We start from the raw sequence: 25554 nt of genomic DNA on the forward strand, positions 1-25554 counted from the left end.
TCAATCTATTCAATTCCCACATGATTAAATTAATTCCTGCTAAAACTTAACTCTAAACACGTAACACAATAACAAAAAAAAGTATTCATAACACAGATCATAACAGAGATGCCTGATCTGCACTTGAGAGATGTAATTACTTGGAAGTGCACTAGTTTGGCGATGTTGGGATCTGCGATGAACATTTGGTGCAGCAGGCAGCAGATGAGACACTGCACCTCCCTCAGGTCACTGAGCAGACCCCCCTCTGCCTTGCGTCCCCCCTGGGCCCCTGTGTCTCCCACCTGCCTCCGCATGGGAAAACCTGGAGCAGACTGAATGCACCTCAACAGACTGTCTCCTGCTCCACCTCCTGACAGCTGCAGCTCCTCCTGAGGAGACGCCAAACACACCTCCAGAAGGATCTGCACCGCTGCACTGTCCTGGAGGAGGACAAAAACAAAGCAAATATGACAATATGTGCATTTACCGCTCAAAGGTTTTGGATCAGTGAGATTTTTTTTTTTGCCTATGCCTAATCTGCTCACAAGGAATGCTTTAATTTGATTAAAAATACAATATATATTTAAACTTGAAATATTGCTTTCAGCACTTCAGTGTCACATGATCACATGAGAAATTAGTATATGATCAGCTGCTCTCCAAGAAACATTTATTCTTTCTAATATTAATAATAATAACAACAAATGTTATTATTATTATTATTGTTAATAATATTATTATCATCATCATCATCATCATCATCAGGTGTTAAACAACTGTTTGGCTGTTTCATAATTTTGTGGAAACAAAACATTTCAAAAGAACAAATAACAAACGTATTTATTCTCATTCCTCAAACATCCACAATAAATTCTTTAATAGTGAAAGACATTTATTATGTAACAAAACGGCTATTTAAAATAAAGGCTGTTATTTTGAACATTCTTCATATCAAAGAATCAAAAATAGTATATATCAGTTCCCACAAAACTATGAAGCAAGAAATTACTTATAGAATAATTAGAATAAATGAATTATAGAATAATTAAAATTAGAAGAATAATAGAACCATTATTGCTGATTAAGTACCAATAAAAATCAATTATAACAGAACTTTAAATCTGCATATTCATAAAGATTTCTGTACGATCCCGTGACACTGAAGACTGAAGTAATGATTCTGCTTTAAAATTATATGAATAATTAAAATTTGAAATTAAATTCATTACATTTGGTAACATTTGTTTAAATAAGTGCAACATTAGTGAGCACAATGAAAAAAAAAAGGAATTTTAAAGGATATGTGTGTATACCTGTGCTGCCAGTAACGCGTTCTTCAGCTCCTCTCTGGTGACCTCGGGTGTGTCAGGTTGGCCACTGAGCCCAAGGTTTGATACTGTTTGAGCCTGGCGTTCAAATTCAGCCGTCTCCTTCAGGTGGGCGTTTAAGTAGGCCTTGGATGCCAGCAGGTACCCGTTAAGCATGTGAAGTGTGATGTCCATTAACGGAGGACACCTTCAGAAGAAAAACCAATCAGTCCTTTACATGTTAATATAATATAATATAATATAATATAATAATATATATAATATAAAATAATGTAATATAATATAATATATTATAATATAATATAATATAATATAAAAAAATATAATATAATATAAAATAATAATATATATTATATAAAATAAAATAATATAATAAAATATAATATAATATAATATAATATAATATAATATAATATAATATAATATAATATAATATAATATAATATAATATAATGAAACTTCAATACATTTTACTTTTCAGGATTCTTTCATGAATAGGAAATAAAACTATATTTTTTACTAGAATCATTTATATATAAGATATCCATAAATATATGAAGCCGCACCAATTTTTCAGTTTTGATAAAGATAAAGAATGTCAAGAAATTATTTGTGAAGGATCATGCCACACTAAACGTCTGAAGTAATGTTGCTAAAATTTTAGTTTTGAATCACAGAAATAAATTAAATGTTAGAATATATTTCACAATGAATGCAGTTATTTTAAACTGGAATAATTATTCACTTTATTACTGTTTCTACTGCATATTTTTATGAATGAAATGAAGCCTTGCTGAAAAGAAGAGACATCTTTTAAAAACATAAATGATCTAAATCTTGCCAAACTCTGACTGGAAGTGTATATATATATATATATATATATATATATATATATATATATATATATATATATATATATATATATATATATATATATATATATATATATATACATATATATATACATATATATATATACATACATACATATATATATATATACATACACATATATACATATATATGTGTGTGTGTGTGTGTGTGTGTGTGTGTGTGTGTGTGTGTGTGTGTACTTGGAGCCAAGACACCTGAGAACCACTGACATAAAATGAAGAAAAAAAAATTTGTAAGCCTGTCAAAACCTGAAAACTCTGGGGTCGCAGCGCAGGACTATGAGAGGATCCACCATAAGATCATTCTGTGTGTATCTCTGCTGCCGAAGGAGCTTCACTGAGGACTGCAGAGCGTTTACTGTCATCACCCATAGCCTGACAAAAGAAAACACACAATCTATTGCTAAAGGTTTCATAAATTCACATTCATGTTTTCAAATTGAAATTGAAAAGGCTTTTTTTAAATTAAATCTAAAACCTGTATCAATCAGATGGTCTCATTTATAACTGTAATACAGCAAATTATGTTGTGTTTAACAAAATAAAATAAAATAAAATATTATTAAAATTAATAAAAATACAGCAAAATTTGTTTCAACATGCAAAAGAAAAAAAAACCCATGGAAGTAAAAATGAACTCCACGAAATTAAAAAAATGAATAAATGTTGGAGCATTTCAGTTTTAGACGTAGCATTACATGGACATAGTAAAATTTAGATCTAGAATATAATACTTTGTAATATTGTTTTTTTAAGACCTAAAGGTTTGACGGTGCAGCCAGAAGGGTATCCGCCCCCTTAAACATATTCCAGAGTAATTGATGGTTCATTACGCTGTGGTGACTCCTTATAATGTAGGCACTAAGCCGGTGAAAAGTGAGTTTGACTATGACATTTCTTTAGACCTATTAACATGTGAAGAATTTTGAGTTTATAGTCACGTCAGTTTCTTTTTCATGACAAAAATAGGCAATGACATTTTATAAATAACACGTTTCTATAATTAAAAGTTTTAAAAGAATAAAACAATATCAACAACAGTAACTAATAGATAAAATTTAATAAAATCCTAAGTACAGTTGATTTTTTTTTTTAAAGATGTATCTTTAATTCTACCATTTTGTTTTAAGAATTCACATTTTAAATACCTATTCTCTTTAAATTCCTAAAAGTTCACTCCTATTAGCATGTAACCAGGTTGCAATAATGCAATATATAGGTCTCCTACGTTTGGCATAAACAATTTTGTTTAAATATGCTTTGCACTAGGGTGAATGTAGTCTGATTTTATGTCATCGCACAACTGTGGTATTGACTAAAAATGATATTGCCTATTTTTAAAAAGAGGGAAGAGCTACTCAAATGTCTTGCCCTGTCTTCATGTTTCAGTTAAAAAATGACATCAAACAAATTCGTGCACTTCAGGGTACCTTTAAGTGCAAGATATCCTTCCGTTTTTTACTACAGCAAATAAATCTGAGGGCGCCTCACCTGCGTGGCATGACAGTATTAAGCACCATCCAGAGTTTGTTAACAGTCTGTAGGATCCTGCGAGAGACAGTGTCCTCTAAAAGCAGCCCCATGTTAGCAGTGAGAGCCTCTGCGTATGGGATCAGATCTCCCGCAGAGAGCAGCGTCAGGTGCTCCAGGATACGGAGCAGCCTCGGCCCACCGGAGAGCACATTCTGGAAAGCTAAGAAAAACAATAAAAGCATTTCATTGTAACATTTATTGCCATTTGATTGACAGGTTTCTGTGTAAATGTCAGAAATTCAAATGCAAAAGGGATTGCGATTCCATTTTCAGGTTTGGCAGGTTACATGCGCATCGCAGAGAGAAATTAATATTGCCATTCAAATATGCAGGATTTACAATTGCATTTGGATTATGTCACAATTTATGTGCCCACATATTGAAAATGCAAGTGACAATACAATTTCCAAATGCATTTGAAAATCCTTCCATACTTTTCATGGTAATCTAATTATTAAACCAAAATAAATCACATACAATTGCTTATTTTGAATATTTGATGTATTCCATACAGAGGCAAAAGCAATTAATTGAGGCAAGACACTGCAGGTGAATTGTGTAAACTAAATGCACTAATAGTAATCAACAAATGTCCCTAGAAGATTCATTTAAGGAGAAACTTCTTTTATTATTACAAAAAATTGTTTAAATTTGGAAATGAGTTACATAATTAGATATGTGCAAATGTGCATACATTGCATGAAGTCAGGTTCATAGATAAATAACAAAATAAAATGAAATATTATATAAACTTGTGTGTTCAAAAAAAAGAGTAAATATTAAGTAACTCAGATATGCAAATGAGTTATATACTTAGATATGCACAAATTTGCATGCATTGCATAAAGTCATGTTCAAAACTCTTGTTTTTGTCCTTTACAAAAATATGACTTGTAATTAAAACCTACAGACACAGATTAATAAAGTGTGACAAAAAAAAAAAAAAAAAAATATATATATATATATATATATATATATATATATATATATATATATATATATATATATATATATATATATATATATATATATATATATATATATATATACACACACACACATTAGTGCATTTAGGATGTTTTAATTACATTGGAATAATCAATACATTAAAAGAAAGAATTATAAAAATTATTAAAATTTTTATATTATTAAAATATATATTCAGTACTAAGTAACTTGAATATGCAAATGAGTTTTATAATTAGATATGTGCAAATTTGCATACGTTGCATGAAGTCAGATTTGAAGCACAAGTTTTTATTCTTTAAAAATATGTCTTGAAATTAAAATCTTAAGATTAATTAAGGGTGACAAAAATATATATAAGTGTTTCGGCAATGTTTTCATTACATTAGAATAATCAATATATCAAATGTAAATATATAAACTCACATGTTCAAATATATAATACATAATATATAACGTAAATATGCAAATGAGGTATAAAATTAGATAAGCACAAATTTCCATACATTGCATGAAGTCAGTTTAAAAAATAAATAATAAGAAAAAACTAAATAGTATATAAACTCATGTGTTCAAACAAATATAAATATTAAGTAATTCAAACATGCAAATAAGTTATATAACTAGATATGTGCAAATTTGCATACATTGCATAAAGTCAGATTCAAAATGCTAGTTTTCATCTTTTAAAAATTTGTCTTGAAATTACAATCTTAAGATTAATTAAGTGTGACAAAAATATATATAAGTGTATCGGCAATGTTTTCATTACATTAGAAATATCAATATATTAAAATTAAATATATAAACTCACATGTTCAAATAAATGATAAATAGCTCAAATATGGAAATGAGTTGCATAATTAGATATGTGCACATTTACATACATTGCATGAAGTCAGGTTCAACAGACACAGCTTAATAAACTGTAACATTTCCGTATTTTGGATGTTTTCATTTCATTACACTAAAAAAAATGGAAAGCCAAGAGGCCCAAAAATCACAGAACTGACATGTGCATGAAAAAAAGCATTTGTTTCCCTTGATAGATTTCAGGTGTAGATTTTGTTTGTCAATAAGATGTCAATATCGCTTGTTCTGTTTCCATATCATTGGACATAGAATAAGCCGATCACCGTCTGCAAATACAAGAGCCCTGTGGAGAAACAGGCCTGTCAGAGCAGCGATGTATGAATACACAAACACCTTCAGGCTCATTACTCCACAGGTGCAAAACTGAGTCATGCACATGAAAGGTCAGACTACAACAACAAACTATTCATATCATAGACCATAATAAACACTTGTGATCTCCTCCAGTGCCAAAGGGCCTTTTGCGTCTCAATATAGAGTGCAGCGGTTTTCTGGTTTACTGTAGTGTGAAATTTGCTTGAGAAACATGTCGTACTGAAGAGGCGTGCTAATTGCTTTACAGATTCCACCTGAGTGACAGCTTTTCTACATTTAGTCATAGTTTTTTTCATTTTAATCCAATTATTTATGTATGATACTACGCCATTCTGTTTCATTACCTTATTTTACAAATTTTATTATCATATGTTTTAGATAGCACAACAAACTACTTAAGTGAAAAAAACTAACAAATATAGGGCCCTATCATACACCCGGCGCAGTGGGGCGCAAGGTGTGACGCAGTAGTCTTTTGGTAGTTTAAGCTTGGCGCAAGAGTGGTTTTGAGGCGTTGCACTACGCTGTTTAAATAGCAAATGCATTAGTGCTCATTTTTGCGCCCATAGGCGTTCTGGTCTAAAAAGGAAGGCGTTCTGAGGCGGGTTGCTATTTTGAGAAACTATAATAGATTTTTCATTAGACCAAAACTAACCCGGTCTAAACTCCGGCGCAGAGTTGCGCCTCGCTTACGCACTGCTTAATACGCACAAGAGAGCAATAAATATCCTTACATATGAAAAAAATGTAAATATTAAGGATATATATAGGATATAATAAGAATAGATATAGAATATAAATATAAAAGATTGAAATATTACAAAACATATTATTTCTAGCCTACATAAATATGAAAAACCACTGCTTTTATGTCTTCTTCATCTCAGGAGGCTTTTTCAGTTCATTCATAACAATTTGCTTTTGTATAATGTTATTATTATTAGCAGTATTATTTATTATATCTATATTTATATTTGTTTTATTAAAAACAAGCTTTGATTTGCCCACCTGTCAGGTTTTAGACCATATGTGGCACAGCATGTGTTTTAGGATATAACTCAGGTTTTTGAGCACATTTTGCTATTATTATTCATTTATTCGTTTGCTGGAAATTAGAACTGAATTTAGAAATAGTTTTGAAACGAATATTTGCGCTTAACAAACAAAAGTATTTATTTATAGGCTAATTGATGTCTGTGCGTAAAGGTTTCCCTTTCCAAGAGCGAAAGTGAAAGTGATCCATTATCTCTCATTCTCACGCAGTAGATGGTCTGTTTAACAGTTTTCTGTTAAAAAACTGTTACCTGTTTGCTTGTGAAATGCTCATTTTTTCCACTTAGACTTACTTTGCGTCCTGTAAATAGCGAATGCGCTCTTGGCGCGACGCAGCTGACTCTTAAAGGGAATGGGAGATGAGACTCTAATTGGTTTATTCTTAAAACACACCTATAACTCATTAAGAAAATAAACTCAACCCTTTTAGACCATGCGCCGAAGCGCAAGGCAGATTTCCCATCCTTAAATTAGCAAAAACACATCCTGACACGCCCTGAAAGCGTTTGCGCCCTGCGTTTGGCGCATGGACCGTCAAAATAGAGCCCATAAAGTTGAGTATATAAGCCCTGTTTTCATAATTTTGTTCAGAAATAAAAGCAAAGCTATACATGCACTCACATGATTCAAATGTTTGCATGCTTTGCACATATTTTGCTTTCTTGATGTTAAATGCAAGTCTTTTTTTGAAAATTGTAACTTTATCAGGAATGAACTTTTAACATCTGTTAGTATAAAAAATGCTAAAAGTGTTGTTTGAATCTATCAAAATGATTTTCAATTTATGCATCACATTTTGAAAATGTAGTCAATTTGATGCACTCTCTGGCATATCAGGAATACAATTGGTTTTCAACTAAGTGGTAGTTTGGTGAGTTGTTTGTACCCTCTCGTAGCTGAGCTTGTGAGTATTTGCAGGATGATGATGTCAGCAGCATCTTCCTCAGTAAAGGCAGAGTTCCGGTCACTTCCTCCTCACTGATCCAATCTTCCACCATGCACAGGTGAGGATAGTTGGTGGCCAGCAGACGAAGTAGAGCAGAATGCAAGACTGATGATGCAAAAATAAAATTAGTAGCGCATCATTTATCTATGAAACTTATTAGATATTCAGTTTACTTCAGTTCATTCATTCAGATTCAGTATAAAAACCTTGAAATTAATGTACAGTAAAATAATAAATAAATAAATAATAAGGTCAAATTAATTATATAAACTGTCATGTCTCATACAAAAGACATTTTAACATTTAGTAAAAAAGAAAAGAGCACTTAAATTGCTGAGACGTTATTTCCCAAATATTGTTTGTACTAGGGATGCAACGATTCTCTGTAAAAAAACCATATTGTCCCGTTGTCCTCCCATGGTTCACTGCGCCCTGTGATTTGCGGTTCTGAATATGCATTATTATTATTGGTTTGTTAATAAAAACAACTGCAACAAAGCAGTTTGCAACGAAGCCTTTGTACACTTCCTAGTACCTTTCATATGCATTGCACGTGCAAAGACCTGTCCAATCACCTCTTAGTTTGTAAATCTGTTGTTGACATCGTTTCCTCACGTATCGAGGTGTGTGTGGAGCTTCTGTGGGTTTTAGCATGGCAAGTGAAGGAGATTTAGCGCAAATGCGCAGATGAGGCCAAATCACAGCGCATTGCTGTCAGCATTCAACAGACACTTGATGTAAATTCAGACAGACACAAAACAGAACAAATGCAGTTTTTGTTGTTGCAAAGATATCCTAGATCAGTGGTCACTAACAGCCAGATTGAGGTCCGTGTCCAGACCCAGAAGCATCCCATATGGACGCGGACATACAGCACATCTGTTACTTCAGTCCCGCTCCTGCTGAGTGTTCTTCCGCACCAGATTACTCTCACTATTCACTTTGTTTACCCGCTGTCTGTTAAGAACGGTTTTCTTCTCGACTGACTGTTCCCACTAAATCAAGAAAGAAGAGTCGAAAGGGCTCTCTTTGCTCAAGTTTCATTCACTACAATGGTGCTGATAAGTGTTACAGAGCTCTCTGGAATCAGAATAAAATCATTAATAAAAATGCGTTGTTGCCTTGGTAATGCAAGCATCATGTAAACAGAATTTATCAATACTTTAAAAGTGCTCAATTATTAAGATGTGTTGACTATTATTATCCCCTTTTTCTCTTGATTTTCTAAAACACTTTATTTAAACATACAATTTTCAAAATGCCCTAGCGTTATTTAATTAATGCAAGAACATGCAAATCAATAGTCATATGTGTGAAGCTGTTGCATTGTATGATGTTTATAAACCAATAAATATGTTTATTGTTTTTTGAATTGTTCTGTAGACATTTTTTTTCTAAGCATAGCACAAACCATACCGTACCGCAACCGTGACCCCGTGATACACACAGAACCATGAGTAGACTGAACCGTTGCACCCCTAGTTTGTACTGAACTATTGATTAAATAAATAGTTGATTTTAATATTCTTTAATCTATCAATACATTATAACACCTTACTGCCCCTTAATTTTTGAGAGATAAAATTAAATTAAACATTTAAAAAAAAAAAAGATTTATGCTGATAATAATTTTCTTACACATAAAATTGACACATTGGAAAAATCTCTGATGGATCATAATATAATATAATATAATATAATATAATATAATATAATATAATATAATATAATATAATATAATATAATATAATATAATATAATATAATATAATATAATATAATATAATATCATCAAATGGTTAATGATGATTAAATCACATCCAAGTATGCATTTATATAGGTACATAATATATACATATTCTGTGCATATTTATGTATATTTAACAACATATTTAGCAACAATAACAAACAATAACAAGCATCAATGTCATGAGACAAAAAACTGCAATGTCATGTGAAACAAACAACTGCATATAGTGATGCAACTCCATACGATTCTCTTCTCATCTGCTAGTCGCCATATTTCATTACAAGTTCATTTGAGGTCAAACAGGTGTCCTTTACCTCCCAGCTCCTGCTGCAGTCCTTGAGCCTGTCGGATGAGGTGTTTAATGGGAATCTGGTCCATGAGGGCGGCAGAGTATGATTTGGGTTTCTTCTGCATAAGTGCTGGAAGGAAAGAACATTTGGTTATCAGGCTGTTTGTTAAAAATAGGCCTCTGTGGTGCGGCTCATGTACAGGTGATTTTTCATTGTATTCCAGTTCATTAGCACAGCCAAAGGGCGTCATTACTCCAGAATGATAGAGGAGCAGAGAGCGAGAGAGAGAGAGATTAAATAAGCACGGCACTCTGGGAAGAGCTGTGTGCATAAACAGTGAAGAGGAACCGCTCTAATAACCGATGAGAGGCTTCCAAAGCAAAGTCAAACTGCAGGTGATTGGTGCGAGTTTGAAGCAATTTAATATGCAGAGGAAGCTAAGCTCATCCTAATGTTATAACTGCACTCTGGGTGGCAAGGCAGGAACTTACATAAGCATTGATGCATCAGATTAACTGGGGATGAAATGATTAAGCTGTGTTGCGAAGAGAGTATATTTTGATAATTGAATAGTTTCAAATTAAAACAAAAAGAAAAGGCTGTAAAAGAGCAACAAAGCATATGACGTCTATAAACAAAAACTCAGAATAATTGTTGTTGGGCAACACGGTAGTGCAGTGAGTAGCACAATCGCCTCACAGCAAGAAGGTCGCTGGTTCGAGCCTTGGCTAGGTCAGTTGGCATTTAAGTGTGGAGTTTGCATGTTCTGCCCGTGTTGGTATGGTTTTCCTCCGGGTGCTCTGGTTTCCCCCACAAGTCTAAAGACGGGCTATAGGTGAATTAAATAAGCTAAATTGGCCATAGTGTATGCAAGTGTGTGTAAGAGTGTTTTGGTGTTTCCCAGTGTTGGTTTGCGGTTGGAAGGGCATCTGCTGCATAAAACACATGCTGGAAAAGTTGGCGGTCCATTCCGCTGTGGCGACCCCTGATTAATAAAGGGACTAAGCTGAAAAGAAAATGAGTGAATGAATGAACATTGTTGTTTTTAATTGATGAATCTGTAATTTGACCAGAATTTTTTTAATAAATGATTAATATACATTATTAATATTGGATTAATTTAAAATTAACACATTCAATCACTGTTTTTAAAATTCTGTAATATGTACAGTGTTCCCTCATTATGACCTGATTCACCTTCCAGCACCTTAAGTGCTAAGTGCAGTTTGACATGCTTATTTGTTTATTTATTTTAACAGCGCATTGTGGTCTGCATCCTGATTGGCTGTAGACCCTTGTCAATCAATCTTCTCCATGTCTCCTATACAGTACAGAATGCTTTCAGCTTCCCAATTTAACATAAATCGTTGATCGCTAGCAGTGTGAGTTCCAACAAGGAAGCAAAAAGGGCAGTAACTGAAGGGTGCAAGACCATTATAAAGGGGGTGACACACCGGATGTGCCGTGCCATGTAATGCCACGCATTTTAGAATTGTAAACAGAGTACGCACACTGGTGCCGCAAGTCAGCGGTAGGCATAGGCCGGTATAAGATTATGACGGTATGATAACCTTAGATAAAAGTATCGCGGTTTGACCGTATTGTGCTTACTGCTTTAAAATATGTTCTTTTTAAATGTTTAAGAAAATAACAACAACCTTTTTCCCCATTGAACACAATGTATTTTATTATAGGAAACATTTAAAATATTTTGGAACAGTGTTGTCCTAAAAAAACTAATACAATTTTACACATACCTTAGGAATGGTATTACAGAAAAGTTTGGCGATTTTAAAACCTTGACTTTTCCAAACCACAATGCCTTGTCAGCGACTGTCTGCGGTGCACAGCTAAGACTCAGAACACTGTTCATATTTCTGCCATGCCAGAGAGCACCATCTAAATATTTTCATTTAAATTACATGCAAATGTGGCGCCCGGCGTGTGTTACTTCCAACTGTCATGTGCATGGTGCATCCATTGTGCGACCCCCTTAAAGATGGAGCCTGCTTTACATTGTGGATCAGTGACAGAAGATTTCGCTGAACGCCAACATTATCCACACAAAAGCTAAAAAGCTTTATGAACTTTTTGCTGACAGTGATAAATGTTTGCGCCTGACTTCAGGTTTTGATCTTTGGTTTCGTTCTATAATACAAGACCTTTTCTAAGGTTTGGACTTTGAGAGTTAAACAAGAGAGCAAAGTGTGAAAATGTTAAAGCCTGTCTGAGAAAAGTGTATAAAGTGTGTAGTGAGGGGTTTTACAGCCTTAAAACATCTATAATAATTGTTAAAAATAAAGCGGACTAATAAGCGAAGCGTGTGTAAGGCTGGGGAAGGCTTAGGCCCAATCCCAATTCTACCCCTTAGCCCTTCCCCTTACCCCTCGTTTTGCGCATGTCCGTGAAGGGGTAGTGGTGTCCCATTTCTCTTTAGCTTGAAGGAGTATGGCTAAGGGCAAAGGGTATACACCCCTTCAAACGAAAATTTTTCAGGACCACACTTAAAACCAAGGGGTCAGAAAAATTTCCCAGAATACACTTGCCACAGCTGCACCCAAAGGAAGGAGATCCACTAATTAGTATTTTTTGTCACTATTACGAATTTTTAGAACAAACAAACACGTGTTTTAATATATCATAACCGCGTTTGTGTTTTACAATCATTATTTAAAAAAAATATATATTAAAAAAAAAAAAAAAAAAAAAAAAAAAAAAAAAAAAAATCGGTAAAATAAAAACCGCTAAATACCACGATTGTCACCCAACAAAACAATTTGTTTAAACTCAAAAACATATGCAAAAGATAAATACAAAAAACCTGAGAATTTTCATGTGGTCTAATTTTTTTTCAAAGCTGTATATACACACATACATACACGTACCAAACATCAAATATACTGACCGAGTGTCTTTGTATTAGCGAGCAGAGCTTCCTCATAGGACAGGATGTAATAAAGAATGAGCAACTGGGTGGTGATGGTGTACTGAGAGCGAACTTTCCCTCCGTCTCCCTGAAAGACAGATTGACGAGTAGATAGAGAGAGGTCACACTGAGGCTAAAGGAAACTGCACTTGCAGGAATGCATGTTTCAAAGCAGCTTTAGATTATTAAACAGAAAAATAGCAGTATGCAGTGTAATTCTTCATCTCAATTTAGCCCAAGAACAGTCAAATGATGTCAGTACAGTTGCATTGATAATATCACTATACAATCTAGAAATTACAGACATACAAATAAAAGATTATTTCAAGCCTGAAAACAATCATTTGTATCATCATATGTTTTTACCAAAATCTACAGAAGTGTCTTTGAATGTATGAATAATGTATATACTAAATGTTTCTGTGAGGCATAATTATACCAAGAATGGATTAAAGATCACAGAGCAGCCAAATACTAAATAATTATTATTTTTAAATCTTTACACTTGTTACTTACCAATGAATGCTACTCATTAATCAGCATATATTATAATATTATATTATATTATATTATATTATATTATATTATATTATATTATATTATATTATATTATATTATATTATATATTTAGTGCTCTGCAAAAATTCTTTATGATTAATGAAATCCGAAATAAAAGTTTGTTTTGATATGTGTGTCTAATGTGTATATGTATTATGTATAAATACACACCTGCATACATATATCTGAGAAACGTTTGTTTAAATTAAGATGTAAAATATCTATGTATATAGTACAAATTATGTATAAATTAAAAAATCTCTATCAATAGTTTTTTTGTATAGTTTTGTTTCTATGTGTTTGTGTGTGTATCACATTTACATAACAAATATATATATATATTAGACACATATTTTATGTCTAAACAAACTTTTCATTTGGATGCGATTAATGACGATTAGTTTTTGACCAGCACAAATTATATTATTCATTCATTCATTTTCTTTTCGTCTTAGTCCCTTTATTAATCTGGGGTCGCCACAGTCGTCGCCAACTTATCCAGCACATGTTTTATGCAGCGGATGCAATTCCAGCTCCAACCCATCTCTGGGAAACATCCATACACACTTATTCACACTCATACACTAAGGCCAATTTAGCCTCAAATTAAATTATATTATATTATTAACATTTGTAAAGGTCTGTAAAAATGTTTCTTTCTAAAAGGTTCTAAAGAATGAGTATGCTGTTCAGATATGAAGATGAATGAAGATAGAATGATTTTTTTCAACAATATATTAACATTTTATTTTATTTTTATTTTTATTGTCAACATTAAGGCAGAAAGTTTACATTTAAATGTTCATAAAATTACTTTAGTAAATTTAACTTGTGCTAGAAAGTGCTTTGTGACAGCAATCTATACAATTAATACTTTTATCAAACCAATAAAATCTGAATCTATGATGTGTGCAATTTCCCAGTTCTGTTAAAAAGCTCAAAAAAGCTTTGATTTTAAGCTTTTGATTTCAATAGATTTCTGCTACTGCAGGGTGGTCGATAATCACAGTTGTTTTATTCATTTACTGATTTTTTTTTAGAAGATCTTGTAATAAATGTGACCTATAAAAAGACATTCAAAGCCTCAACTCACCCCTGCCAAGCCCTGGAAAACATTAAGGATCTCCTGCTCTGTGATTGGCTGGTTGGTGGCCTCGGGGTTGGTCTTGGAAGCAGGGGTCAGGATGGAGTTAATGTAAACATCAATTAAAGGAAGCAGCTGAGTGTGAAGCGGAGTGGTCGTCTCACACAGCTGTCTGAAAATCCAGTCCTAAAAAAAGCAAGAAAAGAAAGACGGAAGAAGAAAAAGGGCTCTCAGAGAACATTCAGAATAAGTGAAATATCCAATCATCTACCTCTGGCACTTGGGTGATTAAATCATCTTTCCAGCTGAGCAGATCGATAGCTATAACATGGCTTACTGACTCTAGCGGAGGCAGATTCCAGTCTTTAAGGCTGACGATGTAATTGTGAGGAAACATTCTGATCAGCCGGCCGATGCGCTACCACATTCAAAAACCACATCCTTAATTAAATCAATGGAGTGTCTTTCCATGAGTCAGGAGAGGAGCCAGCCAGTCAAACAGATAATAGAACCCAATGGATTCAGGTCAATACTAGCACTGAATGGAGTCAACAGAATAATGCAGTGTAGTTAGCGTGGGGCAGGGTTTTAAAGGTGCCCAATGCTAGAATTTTCAGGGATTAATCACTTTTTGCCATGGTCAATAAGTGTAAAGCTTATAAAGCATCTTTAAAAAATGAGGGGGCTGTTAGGTTGTTTTTAATTTGTTAACTGATTTTTTATGTAAAGGAATCTGTAAATACAGTTGAAGTCCGAATTATTCTTAAAAAATAAACGTGCTGTTGTCATTTATTAGCCCCCTGTATATTTTTCCCTAATTTCTGTTTAATAGAAATACGATTACATAACATTATTACATATACATAATAGTTTTAATAACTAATTTCTAATAACTGATTTCTTTTCTCTTTGCTATAATGACAGCATAATATTTCCTTAGATATTTTTCATGATACTACTATACTATACTATACTATAGGTTAATTAGGCAAGTTATGGCAAGTTATTAGGCAAGTTATGGTTATTAGGCAAGTCATTGAATAACAATGGCTTGTTCTGTAGACAAATGAAAATATATTGCTGAAGAGAGGTAATAATTTTGACCTTAAAATGGTTTAAAAATTAAAACTGCTTTTATCCCAGCTAAAATAAAACAGATAAGACTTTTTCTAGAAGAAAAAATATTATAGAAAGTGCAGTGAAAAATTCCTTGCTCTGTTAAAACTCATTTAGAAAATAATTAAAGAAAAAGAAACTCACAAAAGGGCTAATAATTTTGCTGCAAATGTATCTACATTGCTATGATTGCTTTCTTAACTGTTGTTTATTCGCCACTAATTTTTAATGCATGTTTAAAGAAAAAGTGCTGCACATTTATATTATTCCTGTATATGAGCATGAATAGTAAGTTACTGGTTGCTATGTGGAGTTGATAATAACAACAGTTTGTGTATTTATACAGCTCATTTAAAAGAGCGACAACAACCAAAAAAGAAATAATGAAAAAAAAAATGAACAAAAGAGAATGCAATAGAAAATAAACTGATGATATAATTTAACAACAGAATACCTACATCAGAACAGAACAAGCAAAAAAAAGAACATACAGAGAAGAATAGAATAGAATAGAATAGAATAGAATAGAATAGAATAGAATAGAAGAACAGGAGGTAAAAAATGAGCAAACAAGTGGATCACAAAGCAGTAGAGCAGAAAATAAAACAAAAAAGCAAACAGACAAAGATGTAAAAAAAAAAGAGAACACAATGGAAAAAAGAGATGAAAGGCACAATAGTAAGTGTAAAATAGTACAAATTTTATGGAAACAGAAAAAAATAATGAAATAAAATAAAACTAAAAAAAATCTAATCAGAATAGAATTGAAAAACAGAGTTGAAATTAATATAGCATAAATTATATTCACAAAATACAAGAAGTCAAAAAATACATCGAACTTGTGCTGTAATTATGAAGTTATTTTTTGATAATTAATTTCCTAACAAGCCTAATAAAACAATTAATTTGAAATTATAAGATTATGCTACAAATATTTATTACCTGTCAGTTTGATTTTAAGTAGATCGACTGAAGATTCTTCTTAATGTTTACATTTTCAGATAGCAAAAACTTTATGCTCGTTTTTTAAAGTCAATAACAATAATTATCTAGTTTAAGAATTCTTTTTAGTTCTCTGCATTTTTACTCCTCCTAAGGTTTTTTTTTCTGTTGTATCAATATTGACATAAATACAGTGTACTATTGATTAAAATATTCTTAAGTCATTTTGTAGTTTGTTGAGGCCTGACCATCTTGTTCAGAAAATAACAGATTAAAAATAAATCAGACTAAAACAATACTACAGAAGCATAAAATAAAACAGAACGCAAAGAATAATAAAACTTTAATTATTTTTACTTTTTACTTTAAAAAGTATTTTCCAAAGCATTTTACTGTTAAAAGTAGCTCTAAAATCAGTGAAACCACAAGCTATCCTAAAATGACGGCCGTCTGAAATCTTTGAAAAAAAAAATAAAATAAAAAAATAAAACTGACCACAACATGCTTTAATAAGTTATTGTCTTAATTACGGTATTACAATACAGAAAGAAACATTTAATGTTTTAAAAAATTTATTTTCACAAACTTATGTTCTACAACACTGTACCAGAGGACCACCAGCTCCGTACATTTTCGATGTCTCCTTAACCAAACACACCTAATTCAGGTCTTTATCTCATTAGCAGAGACTAGAAGACCTGTAATGGATGTGACAGACAAAGGTGACATCCAATAATGCAGTGTTGGTGGTCCTACAGGAACGTGGTTGAGAAACACTGTTCTACAATACATATTTATCATTTTTATACATTTCTTTCTTAATTGTTTAACTATTTACTAAGAAAATACACTAACTTAAAAATATTTTAATTTAATATCTAAACAATAAAAGCCATTAACCTACATTTTACAATTTTTCACTTTGTCTGCTTTTTAAAATCTTTTTTTTTTATTGTTTTATTTTTAAAATGTTAATTTGAATATAAAAATGGCCAAGATAATATTGTGCTCAACAGGAATTCCTTAAATAAACTGCTTATAGTGACCCCCTCTCTCCCTATCACCCAATCAATTTGTGCATAGTTTGTAATCATGGTGACATCATCCATAGTAAGAGATCAACTCCGCCCCATCTTAACTTAAGACTTTTCTATATTTCTTAGTAAAATCTGGTCTCAGAATCAGAATGTGAATCTGTTTTAAGAGAAAACTCCTTTATTGCTAAATACAGGCTCAGAAGTCTAACAAAACAAAAACAGCACAGTAAACATGAGGAGATTCTTGGTGTTACCTTTATGGACACTTTGTGTTTGGTAAAGGCTCTGCTTCTCAGGAGCTGGTATATGCAGTGGATGGGGAGGAATCCAGTGATGTTAGCACTGAGGTTATTAGTAACTGCCACTCTCACTGCATGTGCTGTGACCACCTGTGACAACACAAACATCCACTTAATATCAGCCTTCGTGCAGCGATTGATACGATACTCAACAGATGCCTTATCCATAACGACAAAAAAGCGCTTTGTTTCCATTTGTTAGATTGCTGCTTTCGACAGATGGCAGGCATGAGATTGTCAAAGTTATCTGCTAGGACAGGATATCTATAATAGTGCATGTAATAATATGACAAGCTGTTCGTAATTAAGATGTTTGCTCTGGTGCCTACACAGATCTCACAATATGTCAAAGTGATCGCACAAACACAGAGACGTACAAAACATTCTTTTTATTAAAAGAGGCTAGTGAAAGCCATGGTATGCTTCAAACTAAGTTCTTTTTCAATCTTTGGTTGAGACCAAAAGAAAATTGAAAAGGCTGAGTGATGGTATATAGTGTTTTGAATGTTACGACACCCCTGCGCTGCAGCAGTTAGGGTTGTAAATGTGTCACGCCGCTCAAATGTACTCCTAAAAACAACAACAATGAGGGCTGTGAGAGAAAAACAGTTCATATATGGCAAACAGTTTACTCCAGTGAGAAGCACCACCATGACATGCACAGTGCTATCTATTTGACATGGACAGATATTGAAAGGAATAATGTTTAAGATTTTATCAGACGGGGCACGATGTGGTAGTGCTTATCAGTTTTTGTGCCTTTGGAATTAGATGCTTCGTTTCCGCTGAGGACTTAGAGAAACTTGTTCATGCTTTTATTACTAGCAGGATGGATTACTGCAATAAACTTCTTATCGGTCTTCCCAAAAAGACAGTCAGACAGTTGCAGCTCATCCAGAATGCTAATATGCTTACTAAATACAAACCCAACAGATCCCTCAAATCATTAGGATCAAGTAAATTAGAAATTTCACGAGTTCAGTCTAAGCAGGGTTAATCAGCCTTCAGCTACTACTCCCCTCGCTGCTGGAATCAGCTTCCAAAAATGATCAGATGTGCTCCAACATTAGGCACATTCAAATTAAGACTGAAAACACATCTGTTAAGCTGGGCCTTTACTGAATAAGCATTGTTCTACATCCGACAGATCATACTATTATGTCTTTCTTTTCTTTTTAAAACCTCTTTATAAACATTTTAATCAGTTTTTATCTGTTTTAAATCATTTATATTCTTTGTTGTTTTTATTTTCTTGTTTCTGTAAATCACTTTGAATTACCATTGTGTATGAAATGTGCTATATAAATAAACTTGCCTTGCCCTTTAAAATCTCTCATCTGTACCAGCTCTGTTCCTCTAGTTCAGTGGTTCCTAAACTTTTAAGCTAGCGACCCCAAAAAGCCAATGACTTGCGACCCCAATATCATCTGAGGTAGTTATAAATACATAAACCTTGCACATAACAGAGCACACATACCCATTAGCCCAAGTCTACTCATCATTTAATTTTGAAGAATGCCACTCACAGACCATCCTCCATGTTCAGTTGTGGCCTGTATTTATTTTTAATATACATGAGTGCTGTAAAGGTGTCAGAAAGTTTAACCTGGTGCCATAAAATCAATGTGCTGTGTCTTAAATATAAAATAAACAGCCCAGGAGTCACAAAAAAAATTCTAATAATAATAATAAATAAATAAATTGAAAGGCTGGTGGCTTTTTATTTGCATGTTTTTCTTTTACATGTTATGGATAAAATATTAAAATATGGTAAATCTAATAGTTTAATAAAACAAATGGATGGTTGGAAATGACCAAGCGACCCTCCCCCTTATCATTGTCCCGCAACTTCCCAAAGGTTCCTGACCACCGCTTTGAGAACCACTGCTCTAGTTTATTCATGTTGTTAACAAAGTGTTGATTTGCTGGATGTTTTTCTCCTGTCTGAATCTGCGTGGATACGAAGGAAGTCAAAGAAGGCGAAGCTTCTAGAACACACCCACTGATTACGTAATCACGAACTAATGGTAGCTCAAAGGTGTTTAGGACCAAAACAAATTCCCACAAAACATTCGCTTTGGTGAGCGGTTTTAAACTGCTGAAACTAATTTTGTTTTAGTTGGATTTTGTTCAAATTGATGCCATTTCAGTGCTTTATTTATTTAGTTTGAAGTATACCGGGGCTCTTGCGATGAGTGCTTTGCATCACCATTAAATCACTGAAAGAGGCACCTGTTCGGTGAAGATTTCCTGAGTAAAAATGGTCTTCATTTTGCTTAGTGAACTGGGTTTGATGGCAATCTGTAGAAAAACAAAGAGTTTAAGTCAGAAAACAAATTCCAAGACAACCAAAATCAAGACAATAAGCAGGTTTTTCATACCAAAAGTGACTCATTCTGGCTAAACAAACCCTCCATGACTCATCTCCCTGTACCACATCAATAATGTACAACTCTGCTAAGGGCAATTACATATCACACAGACAAGCTTTATCCTTCTGTGGGATGTGCATGTTCTTGGACGCTAACAATCAATAAATTCACCAATTAACAGCATCCTTCAGAGACGTTTACAGTGCCGGCCAAGGGTAACGGATGTTTCCACCTAGAGGACTATTTCTGGAGTTTAACCAATGTTGGCATTTAAGCCCAAAAGTAAACAGGACTAAGTACACCCTTTGTTATGAGCTAAATTGGACTTTATAGAGGAACAAACAAAAACCTAATATCTCTGGAGAGCCGCACTGATGGATAACCCTGACCTACTGCTGAAGGCAACAGCTTTAATGGTTATGACAAACAAAAAACTAATTAGTTCAATTAAAAAGCACTTTTGCCTAATATAAGTTCAAATACAATCTTTTTACATGTTGAGGTAGACAGTTCAACAGACAGCTCAAATCTCTTATTAGGTATATTTGTTTAAAATATTTGTACTTTGAACTTAATCCCAGTCTCCAACCTTTGGCAGAAAGGATACATTTTAGCTACAGCTTCATAATTTATCTTAGTAGTCTTCTGTAAAACAAATCCCACAAGGACAAAAACATCTGTGACTTTGAAATGTATCTTTAAATTAATTTATGTATTCCCTATTTACTGTATACTCTAACAAACTATGTTATTGTATATACTACTGTTTAGAATCTAGGGTCAGTAGGAGTTTTATTTAATTTAAAAATAAACAGACAGTAAAGTCATTTATAGTGTTACAAGGTTATAGTGCTCATTTGAACTGTCTATAAAGTTTAGTTTTAGTAAGATATTTAAATATGTTTTTGGAAAGAAATACTTTCATCAGTACAATACTTTTCTATGTTACAGCTGAAAAGTTTACTTGACCATCACATAAAAACAAAAGTAGAGAAGACAAATTTAAGTCCTAATATTACTTCACACTATTAACATTGTCAATGTTTTTTTTGTCTAATCAAATAAACGGCTAGCTAGAGCTGTACAATTTGGAGAAAAAACCTAGTTGCGATTTACCTGATCAAAATTGCAATTTGATGTGCTGCTTTTAAAGCAAGCACCAAAGAAAGACCAAGCATAACCATAAAGTATGTTACATTATGTTTCTGTTTATTTAAAAACTGTTGTGTTGTCAGTTGTAATGACAAATTAAGAAAAAAACTACAGTATTTTAAATTCAATTAAATAAATTATTTTTTTAATTTTATATAGAAATAGAAAACATTTAAAACCTTTACATTTAGATTGTGTTACATATTTCATATTGATTTCATGATATTCACGGTGCATTGACAAATGCTTTCCATACACAATTTTACTTCATAGCACAAGATTTCTTATATTTGAATGTAAAATTTATAAATACATTTATATTTAATTTGTAATAGAACTTTGTCCTTTAATATAAGCAGTCAGATATATGAACTGTGCTTTTAATTTGACCTGCTCAAAGAAAACACTCTTTTTGAATGGCTCAAACAAAACTCAAGTACATGCACAGAATAACATGAGCATTTATAGCAAATGAACTAATGTAAATATCCCGCTTGCTATTTGAGTGTTGTCGAGCGATTTCTTAAACACCTGTGATGGGTCACTGCGTTCCCGTGCTCAACAGAAAGGGCTGCTATTGGCTCTGTCAGTTAGTGCAGCTCTGGCGTTATTCATCGATGAAGCAAAGCAGAGATGGAGCTTACAGTTTTAATTTCATCCCCATAGCCGGGAAATAGGGGCTGGTGAATTCTGCTGTAACAGTCGTCTGCTTTGTAGGTAATGTTATTTGGATCGTTTTAATTACTCGCCTCCCTCGCCATAGTAATAATCGAAATACCCTTTTCTCTTTTGCGAAAATTGTGTTAAAAATCACACTTTTTCAACTCACGATTTTGGTTTAAGATTAATTGTGCAGGCCTACGGCTAGCTGAATAAAATACAAAAATCTCACCAACTCAAAACTATTATAAAAAATAAAAAAAATCACAAAATTAAAAACATACAAAAGCTAGGTTTATTAAACACATATGCACATGATGCATGCACACACAGCATTTTAACTTCTGTAAACTCCACATACATTGCAATCAACGCAGCATATCAAATAACAGGCATTTAATGTTATTTTAAAACGCAGCCTGTCAAAATTGATTGATTGATCGGTTTACAGATGTGTCTCATGCTGACCAACTGATGAGCTTCAACTTACCTTCATCCCAAGGGTGGAGCAAACCAGCTCAATGATGGCACTCAGCTGGTTGCTATGGAAATACATGGCCACCAGTAATAGCATCTCTCCAAAAGAGGCCGACACTCCGGCGGCACTAGAAAAAAAAATAAGAGGAAGAGAAAAGGGAGAAGGAGGAGGGAAACAGGTTAAAAATAGTCAATAAAAATTTAAACACTCTTATTATACTGAAGAAACCGATACACAGCAACCCCCAGGGCCACTACAGTGAGCTTAACATCTATGATAACACTAACCACAAACACACACACACACGATCGTGCACTGATGGGCATTTATCTCTAAATTTATAGAGTGTGGATAAGAGCTCCAATCACAGTGGGTCACGAGGAGCGCAAAGCTGCAGGAGGGATGACTTATAACCCATCAGCTGCTTATTAGTTATTAAATTAAAAAAGCCTGTCAGTGCCTAACCTCAGCATAACCCCATCTGTTTCCATTTTATCATTCATGCTCTTTTCGCCCCTTTTATAAGCATAAAATTGTGTAATGGATCGAGATTTGAGCATGTTTCAGTGTAAATGTTTTGTGCTTGAACCATTTTTTCTTTGGTTTTATATTAGGGCCTGTGGTAGTAGACTTTTCAAAAAACATCCAGTCCTATTGTTTTGATGACAGCAATAATTGACATTACTACTCAAGACCATAAATACCAGTCATTTTTTTGTTCTCTCTCAAGACTAGTTTATACTCAACGCCAAGGGTCACTAATCTCGGTCCTGGAGGGCCGGTGACCCTGCAGGGTTTAGCTCCAACTTGCTTCAACACAACTGCCTGGATGTGTCAAGTATACTTTGTAAAACCTTAATTAGCTGGTTCAGGTGTGTTTGATTAGGGTTGGAGCTAAAATCTGTAGGACACTGGCCCTCCAGGAACAGGTTTGGTGACCCCTGCTCAACGCGTTCGCAATTACATAAAATATGTTTTTTCTCCATTTATAGGTTTAACACTGACGTATATATTACAATTTTGAATTTAAAACAATTTAATAGTTACAAAACTATATTGAAGAAACAAATTATTTCTTTGATAACGGGTTTACAATATACTGATGGCCTATTTTTCTAGGCTTTACAGGTGATAATAGTCAGAAATGTTGGACCATTATTGACTTTTTAGCATACAAGTAGAAAACAGAAACTAGCCAGACAGTAATGTGTGAATTGTGGAGTGATCTAAATCTAAAAGAGATCTGTATTTTTAAGTAAGTGTACTTTTTTTGCTTTTATTCTTGCCATAATAAAAATATATTTGTAGAGCAACCCATGCTCTGTTGTCATCAATACTTTAATAAACTTTTAATAGGTAGAACTGTCTGAGATATGAACAAAAGCAAGTGATGCATCAAAGTTTGATTTTAAAGAAATCTTGAACAGTTATAAAAATCTTTAGAATCATTAAAATAATTTACAAAAATAATAAAAATAAACAGTTTAAAAATCAATAATTCAATAATATTAATGATATGATAGTTCTGGAAACTTTCTACTTCTCTGTTTATCAGTCTGATTTTATGGTTGGTTTTCTTTGACCACCCCCTGTCATTTTAAAGAAAATCACTATGGCGGACATGTCAAGTATAAAAACCTCATTCGTTTTGTAAGGTGCATGCGCAGTCAGTCAAGCGAGGTTCGTGATGTGGCGCCATGTGAAAGTTTAAATTCATACAAAATAATTTTTTTATAAATGGAAAGACTCATCACCTCCAACATTTAAACACTGGACTAAAGATATGTTTAACATAAAATTAGAAAAACTTTGATGTTTTATAAAAGGGTCATATAAGAGACTCTATTACTTGCCAACTGTTTTTAACTTTTGTGGAGAACAAGAAGTCTGAAAAACTCATATCTGAAATAAGAATTCATGTCTAGAACAGACGCAAGTCTGCATGCGCAAGATGAAACTCATTATTGCAGGACAAGAAGAATGTGAATATAAATCAAAACTGATTGGATTAAAGGATAAACAGACGTTTGGTGCACGAGCATAAAAACTCTGCTGCCCATTATTTATTGCTTCTCCAGAAGATTTCCATCACGCAGCTCGTAAAATAACTGGCATATTTGGAATGTTGTAAAATGCATTTATTGGTTGTTATGGGTTTGAAAGGCTTGTCCAGCCAGGCTTGCCGTACCTCTCGAAATACTCCTCCTCTTTTATCATCCAGCTGAGCCACATTACCATCAGCTGCTCCTGTTCTGGAGTGCTGCAGACAGAAGAAACAACAATGATGATGACGCATCTGGGCTTTGAGAAAATTAAACTGAGCAGTACTTAACTACTGAAGGTGCATTTAACTGAACCGTAAAAAAACAACAACAGGCAAGATCATGACAAAAAATGAAAAGTATTCATATTGATGTTTTACTTGAAGGAGGCCATATCGTGAGGAATTAGATTTTTTGACATTCGCTACCATTAAAAAGTTGGAGGTTGGTAAGTTTATTTCCCCATTTTCTTTTAAAGAAAAAAAGTTTTATTTGTCGTTGGCTTGTAACATTATTTTAGCACAATTTTGAGGTTATATAGGTGATAAATTTATGTGCAGGACTAAATACTGCAAGTCAATTAGGTCAAAAATAAATATTATAGGTCAATAGTATTATAGAAATACTCCATTGCTTAGTTTGATTAATAACAAATAAATAAATAAACAAATAAATCTGTACAAAACAGAAGCAACTAATAAGTGACGTTTCCCTGCAGTTTTTGCCAAAACAAAAGCTCCAAGGTAAAAAAAGTTTTGAAATGGTACAATAAAAAGAATAAGAAGAATATGAGAAAGAAAAAAAAGATACTTAAATAAATATAAAATATAAATATTTCACAATAAATATTTGTATACTTTAAAAATATATATAGGTATTATTAATAAATATTGTATAGGTCAAAAGCATTATAGAAATACTTCATTAATTTGTCTGATTAATAACAACAACAATAATAAA

At 33.1% G+C, this 25554-nt stretch overlaps 1 protein-coding gene across 2 annotated transcripts in view; it reads right to left on the minus strand.

The window, feature by feature from the left end:
* ints2 (integrator complex subunit 2) overlaps positions 1 to 25554 on the minus strand; it is a 48620-nt gene that overhangs the window by 5747 nt on the left and 17319 nt on the right. Inside the window, exons 10-21 of one of the 2 annotated variants that reach the window (XR_012385913.1) lie at positions 24741 to 24812; positions 22565 to 22679; positions 20123 to 20191; positions 17340 to 17980; positions 14506 to 16704; positions 12834 to 12942; positions 9953 to 10057; positions 7830 to 7994; positions 3695 to 3896; positions 2453 to 2578; positions 1296 to 1497; positions 141 to 422 (exon numbers count right to left, since the gene is read on the minus strand). Coding sequence is in view for 1 of the 2 variants with exons in the window: in NM_001020542.2 (NP_001018378.2) it covers positions 141 to 422; positions 1296 to 1497; positions 2453 to 2578; positions 3695 to 3896; positions 7830 to 7994; positions 9953 to 10057; positions 12834 to 12942; positions 14506 to 14682; positions 17846 to 17980; positions 20123 to 20191; positions 22565 to 22679; positions 24741 to 24812 (1759 nt within the window). In the remaining variant the exon portion in view is untranslated. 2 annotated transcript variants of the gene reach the window in all.

Source organism: Danio rerio, chromosome 10, assembly GCF_049306965.1.
Source record: "Danio rerio strain Tuebingen ecotype United States chromosome 10, GRCz12tu, whole genome shotgun sequence".
Classification (NCBI taxonomy): domain Eukaryota; kingdom Metazoa; phylum Chordata; class Actinopteri; order Cypriniformes; family Danionidae; genus Danio; species Danio rerio.